Here is a 7,656-nt window from a genome sequence, read left to right as displayed (position 1 = left end):
GGTTATGCCGAAATTTTTGCTAAATCTCCTTTAAAGGTGGGTCCCGCAGGGCCACTTCGGATTCCAGGGTGGGATTCGAGGTGGGTCTTGTCAGTTAAGGTATCAAACTAGATTAAATCAATGGACGAACCAAATTTGTCAAACTTGAACCGTTCATACTTATAATCTTAAATCGCCATTTTGAATGCCTTAACGATAATCAATTTGGCTGAAAATTTGCAGAAGTGATCTACACATTAAGACCTAAAAACTGAACGGTTGAGATGCAAAATTATGATCGAAAAATTGGTCTAATGCCCTATCCCTAGAAAAGACCAAAAAAAGAGATCCCTTACTAGAAGGGCCCTGTATATATATATATATATATATATATATATATATATATATATATATATATATATGTGTGTGTGTGTGTGTGTGTGTCTATATATATATATGTGGAAGTTCTCATAGCTCTATATAGAATATGTGTATATATATTCTACATATTATGACTACGGTTGACCAATTCGATCGGATTTGAAAAATGGTGAAATTGGCAAAAAAATTTACCACACATAATTTATTATAATAATCTCATCCAATGGTCAATTTTCCCATTTTCTTTTAATTGATAGTGGTTGCTCTTTGGAGTCTATGATATATAAATATAGGTTTATAAGAGTAATTAAGTTTGACCTAGTTGATCGAATTCGATATCAAACATGTAGACATCATACCTACCCCTAATGTCAAGATCTCCCCCTAATTGCTACAATTGTGGGAGTTCAGATAATTTTCTCATTCTGATACTCTTCACATGTTTCTCGAAAGTGGATTTAGGTAACGATTTAGTAAATAAGTCCGCTACATTATCCTCTGATAGGATTTGATTCACATCAATCTTTAGAAGTGTTTGTTGTTGCTGATTGTAAAAGAATTTAGGCGATATATGCTTGGTGTTGTCACCCTTGATGAAAACTTGCTTCATTATCCTCATAAATGCATGTAGGTTCATATGTGGTAGACTTCAAACCACAAGTTCTTCAAATATGTGCAACTATGGACCTCAACCATATGTATTCATGAACTGCTTCATGAAGAGCAATAATCTCTGCATGATTCGAAGAAGTAGCGACAAGGGTCTGCTTTGTAGACCTCCAAGATATCGCAGTGCTTCCCATGATAAAGACATAACCAGTTTGAGAACGACCTTTGTGAGGGTCAGAGAGATACCATGCATCAGCAAATCCCATCAGAGCGTAGAAGCGGTCAACAACACTATTATCATAATTAGCCAAGAAGTCAGCAACATAATTACCTTGTTGTTTTTTTTTTTCTTTCTTTCTTACCCACATACACTGAGTCTCACTACATACACTGACCTTCTTGGCCATATAGCATCCAATTCCAAAGGTACAAGTCACACATGAGCTTCTTCGGCCAAGTCTTAGTTGTTATTATTAATGTGTGACTTTTTAAATTCGATCTCTTTCATTTTTTTTTTGAAAGGATCTCTTTCATTTTATTGTTTGCTTTAAATGTTAATTAATAAAAGTTTTTTTTTATTCTACAAAAACTTTACTAAAATCTCGCCATTTTATTTTATAAATTAATAACATGAAAAAAAATATAACAACAGGGTAGCTAGCCGTTGCTCTTCATTAATTGATAGGATCAATTATCCACCAATGGATTCTAACCGTGACTTAACATGAACCATTGATTTTTTTTTTTTTCAAATCAATCAATGCATACATGCGTCAACAGCCCAAAACTAATGTGTTGGGTTTTGGTGGTGGGTCCCATCAGAGCCCAAGGGTCACTCTTAGAGCAAGTTCACCCATTGGGTCACTGCTTTTTAGTGTATATTTTCATTCTCTGGGTCACGAAGTACACTGTGCCCGTGACCCAGGGCACGAAATATACTGTGCAGGTCACCATGGTGACCCAGAACACTGTACAGGGTGACCCAGGGCACGAAATACACTGTGCTCGTGACCCAGAGGGTGAAATTAACACTAAAAAGCAGTGAATAGTGACCTGGTGACCCAACGGGTGAACTTGCTCTTAGAGCTACATTCAGCCCTCCTCTCCTCTTTTGGACACGCCCATAGCCTTATTGCTTTTGCTTGCTGGAGTCTGAAAATAATGGAAAAAGGCTATAAACTTATAAAGCCCAATTTGGCCGTCCTCATTAAAAATCATCAATTCTTTGGATGATGTGTGTGATGATTTGAGTTTGGAAGGTCATGTTTTTGATGAAGTTAAATTATTAATTAAGTTTCTTAATTTTTGTAGTTGGCGTTTTGTGAAACGAAACTGCAACATGGTTGCACATCGCTTAGCAAAGGAAGTCTTGAAGTTGAGTCAGGCTTTTCTTTGTTTAGAGTTCACTAGTACAAAAATTGAATCAAACGACGACTAAAAACTATCATCTGATATGGAGGCTGACTGTCGTATATCTCGGTGATGTCTGATGAAGGCCGATTTAGAGAACTGTCGTCTAAAAAACTTGACATCTATGTCGGCAGCATGCTGACAGGCTCTCGACAACATTAACTGTTGTGTGCACTTTACTCAAACAACGGGCAACTTGAGCATCCGTTGTATGATTGCAATTAAGAAGTCGTTTTATTTTATAGCCGTTGTGTGACTTTTGTTCACACAACATTTTTTTCATAGCATCCGTGATATGTTTTGCATTCAGACGACAGTTTTTATTTTGAGGCTATTGTAAATATTGTGTACATATGACAATTTTGTGTGGTTATTGTTGTACTAAAAGAATGATTCAATGCATTATATATGCTAGAAGTGGAATAAAAATGACCAAATTAACAGTAACTAATCAATATATAGAAGAAATTGTTATAATCTACATCATGCATCAAAATAGATTGTGCAAAGCTAATCTTTTATCCACGAAAAAGGAGTACGTCTAATAGTACTCTCCTAGCAAAATACATCCAGAAATTTACTTCATTGTCTAGCTTTGCTACTCTCATGGCCTCATTGGAGTCTGAGGAGCTTGAAGTTTGAGGAGCTCCCAGACTCTACACACTCAATATCTTCTGGAGTTTCTTCAATAGCATCAGAACTAAATTCAACTTTTCTTTCAGCCTCTGCTTTAAGCAACTCAATGTCTTGTTCCAGCTTCAGAATGTGATTCCTCACTGCTCGAAGGCCACAGAAATAGGCAAGCAAGCAGTTTTTTCAAACTTGAGATCAGAGAAGATTAGATGCATGATACGTATTCATGTTCCTTATAGATAATATTACCCAAACCAAAGTCCAATTATTACTACATTTCAGCACTTACCAAAGACTTGAAGCAAAGAAGGCACTTATTGGTAATACACATGTTGCATATCTTCCACATGAAGAAACAATTAGAAAAACAAAATTGGACATGAGAGATAGAGTTTTAAAAGGGAAACAAAAAATTGAACCCAGACAATAACCTAAGTCACTTTCATTTCGAATGTCATTTTGACAAGAGCTACAACCTGCAAAGTTAGAGAAGTAAGACTCACTACTAGAATTTTTCTCATATACATCGGCCAGAAACCGATGTAAAAAAAAATTTGTACACATGTGTTAGTGGGTGATGTAAAAGATCGCCAAAACATATACATCGGTTAAAAACCGATGTCCCATATAATAATAAACGTCGGATTATGTTCCAGAATCGATGTTAAACTGCTATTATGATCACAAATTGGTGTTTTTAGATATTGTTAAACCTTCATATTTATGCATTTAATGCTTAACGAAATATAGGTCCAACAGCACTAGTATTCATTTTAACATCGTTACTCATTCTAGAAACGATGTGTTATATTCTCTTACACATCGGTGTTTTTGAAGTTTGCCTGCTGTTTATAAGTTTTACGAGTACTTGCCATATATCACACTATTTAAGATTGAATCTACATTCTTTTGTATTACGCGACTGATGTTCATTAATCTATTAAACATCGTTTCCTTTTATGAAGCGATGTCCATTTTTCTATTAAACATCAGTTTTTGAGGTTGGCATCGATGTTCATACTTATACTAGACATCGTTTTTCATTTAATAAATCGATGTCCATTGGATTGTTTTACATCGTTTATTACTTATTAAGTCGATGTCTATTGAGTTGTTTTACATCGTTTCTTACTTAATAATTCGATGTGCACTGAAGAAAGATGCATCGATTTTTGTTTCCAATCTGATGTATCATCTCTTTAATGACATCGTTTTTGAAGTGTAATACTGATTTGAAATAGACGTATATACATCATGTCTTTTACATGAGCATGATGTCCACTAATTAACTTTGTAATTGCTGCTACAAAATCGATCTAATCCACATTTGACAACATGAAATCCCAAATAATTTGAATATGGGGCATTGCATTAATTTGTATCCAACATCAAATATGTTAATAGTTCAAAAAATAGGCAAAAAGACCCCAACCTACTTCAAGGCTAGCCTAAAACATACCATTGCAATAAGTGTACATGTAGTTTTGTTCACAGTTGCTGCAACAGTACAACGTACTACTCCAAAATGGTTCACGAAAAATCTAGCTAGCCTTACTCAAAATCACTTTGCTAGTCAGCATCTATAGCAAAGTTTGCAAATAGTCAACCACCTCAATGCGCACCTCGTCAAGTTGCTGTTGGGTGTATCCTTTCCGAGTCTTTGCTGCCCACTAGGAATGTATTTCATAATGTAAGTCATAATCATCGGGTAAACGCGCTATTTATAATTAAACTAAAGTTTATATCAACTATAATGCATATACCTTCCTAAATGCTCAGACCCCATCTTGCTCGCAAGATGCTTGTACTCGGGGCTATTAGCAAAATATCCACGCTCCCTGCGCCTAGCAGCAATCATATCAACACTCTTGTTTATATCAGCTTGGGAGCGATTCACAACACCAATCCAAGGGAACTGAAGTCTATATGATCTTCCTTCCAAAATCTAGAAAGTAAAGGTAAAGAGATTGATTAAAAATGAGAAACTCCAAAGATGGCAGCCAAAATGATATTGTAAGGAGAATATCGAGTAGAACAGATGATAGCCAAAAGAGATTCAGTGTTTAACTGCAATGTCATCCCAAAAGCAGCTCGCAGTTGACAATTAAAATTTACTTAGGTTTCAAGTCATCCAAAGAAACTAAACTGTTTCATTTGCAAGCAATGCACATCACAAGACCTAAGATCCATTGAATGCAATAATTAATTAAGCTAATACCAAGGGTGAAGGGTGTAAAGCTACCAACAACTTTGACCTATCTAACAAGTCAAGCAACAGTGAAATCAAACCGAGAATTGAAAACTTCAAAAAGCGAGGAAAAAACAAACATCATTCATAAATCATAATCCAATAATACCTATAATATAATTGACTCATAACAGAATACCTGTACAACACTCTCAAAATGAACAAAAAAGTGCCACCCAAGTCATTAAATTAATTAATTCCACATCCTTTAAAAGCAACCAGTATTTCTCTTCCCCCCTCTCCTTATGGCTATGAAATTGCATTCAAAATCGCAATTCTTTCTGGAAATGAAAATTAAGCTAGAAGAAAATCACCAAAGCAAACTTACATCGACTGCATTTGTACCTTGGTCCATAAGATCAATCTTTGTGAGAACTCCAAATGTCCTCTCACCTGATCATTTGGGTATACAAACAACTTAAAGTCAATGTGCACAAATGGAAGACTTGTCCTAATAAGAGCAGCTTGCGACTCTCAAATAACATACACACTATTATTTGAACAAAAGCGTGTAACATCCTTCTAGTTTTGTGACATAAAATGAAACTGTATCCTGTGCAATGCCCTGCTTTGCTGCCCAAATTCTCGTTATGTGCACAAGTTATAAGATTAGAACTCACTCTGACTTTTCTTTTTACCAAGGTCAAGGACAAATGTGATGTAGTGGGAAATATGTATAAAACCAATAAAAATGAGAACCGCCAAAACTAAGATTACAGTAGTAATCACCTTTCATCGTTTCACTTAATACTTCTTTATGCAAATAACACTAGCTTTTTACTTCTGATTACTTCTGCTAGGTAGCAATATATGACACCAAAACTTCCTTAGTCCTTACCAGTCCATGTGCAGTTTCTTACTGCTTAAGAAATTTCTTAACCCAGTCCACAAGTCACTAATAGATTTTACAGATTAAGTTTATTTGAGAACTAGGCATTCTATATTTGCTATTTTGCTTGTTTCCAATAATTAAATAAGTAATGAAAAAGCAAAAGTAAACAAAATCTATCCTAATATCTGTATACTTAATAGTTTCATAGTGCTCCATAATAAAGGTAGAGCAAATGAGAAACCTTGCACACTGAATAACATTTTCCAACTCTGTAGTGTTTAGCTTGCTTTCACCTCACCGCTGAAGATAACCTTTTACTTCCTCGATAGTTTTTACCTTCCAATTTACAACTTTTTAGATTCCTTAACTGCTCCCTATTATCTTGTTTTTGTAATCTGTTAATTTGAGGAGGTATATTACCCCACCCACCATATTCTTTTAGGTACCACATATCTGAAAATCTAGCATATTGTCTATAAGAACATTGTTCATAATCTTACCTTTGGGATCTACTTCACGACAGATCTTAATTGCATCAGACGTAGCAAGATCTTGGTTGGCAGGGGAAATAGCCAGAATGATACAGTTGGGCTGCAAGAGAAGCCATATAGCAAAAATCTATCACCTGTCAGTTGCCTTAACACGTAGATAAGTGACAAGCCAGGCAGCTGCTTATATTACTTTGTACATTTTTACTGTAAAAATCTATCACCTGTACATTTTTACTCTATAGTTCATTTTAACTTTTGGTCTAACTTCTTTTTATCTCCATCTTTCCCATTAGCATATTTATCATACCAAACTCGCACAAAATCACATAGGAATCTAATCAACATCATTCATTATTATGAAATCTCATAACCTAGTTTCTTGTAGATATTCTCAACCGTTTGCTTAAATTACCTTCTCAATGAAGCCCCTAACCATGTTCTCAATGTCCTGCACTATGCTCTCTGCCTGACCCTCTACAAGACCACCAAATTAACACAACGTCAGTTTAATTCCTGTAAGGTGCCCAAAGAGCTTGACAATGATAGCGTTTGCAAAGGTCTTAAGGAATGTAACTCACCTACAACTACCTTTGTGAGTCCAGGAAGATCTATTAGTGTCAAGTTCACAACTGCCAAGTGCAAGCAAATCATAAAAACGAAAAAAAAAAAAAACAGATAAAATTATAGCATTGTGAAAGTACTTGAAATAATGAACTCTAGGTACAAGAAACAACCACAAAAAAATTGTGCAATTACCATATAATGTAAACAGTCATCTCCAATGTTGTGGTCTAAAATAGCTCATGATCTAAAATTTTAGATCTACTGAGAGTACTATTCATCCAAATTTTAGATCTAAATTTTTAGTACTGAAAGTCCTATTCATCCAATTATATAAACAGGTGATCCTATATGCCGGATTTGTTAAGTTATTCAAGTCAGCACAATACTAGGAAAAATTGCACAATATGAGCAACAATTCTGTCTCACCATTAGGGGAGTAGATGCTAAGATGGATAGTGTACATACATGTACATTTGCAAGCATAATTAGCTATAATGGGCCACGCTCGT

At 35.2% G+C, this 7,656-nt stretch overlaps 1 protein-coding gene across 1 annotated transcript; it reads right to left on the bottom strand.

Annotated features, from left to right (window-relative positions):
* Positions 1-2,991: 2,991 nt before the first annotated feature.
* LOC133730727 (phragmoplastin DRP1B-like) lies at positions 2,992-7,259 on the bottom strand. Its single transcript, XM_062158266.1, has 7 exons — positions 7,162-7,259; positions 6,996-7,057; positions 6,593-6,683; positions 5,589-5,653; positions 4,776-4,957; positions 4,472-4,509; positions 2,992-3,155 (listed from the first exon to the last, which is right to left on the bottom strand). Exons 1-7 carry the CDS (start codon positions 7,232-7,234, stop codon positions 2,992-2,994), a joined length of 675 nt encoding a protein of 224 aa, XP_062014250.1. The 5' UTR covers positions 7,235-7,259.
* Positions 7,260-7,656: the final 397 nt, after the last annotated feature.

This window comes from Rosa rugosa, chromosome 2 (genome assembly GCF_958449725.1).
Source record: "Rosa rugosa chromosome 2, drRosRugo1.1, whole genome shotgun sequence".
In the NCBI taxonomy this organism is placed as follows: Eukaryota; Viridiplantae; Streptophyta; class Magnoliopsida; order Rosales; family Rosaceae; genus Rosa; species Rosa rugosa.
This window is presented reverse-complemented; position numbering and strand designations above follow the sequence as displayed.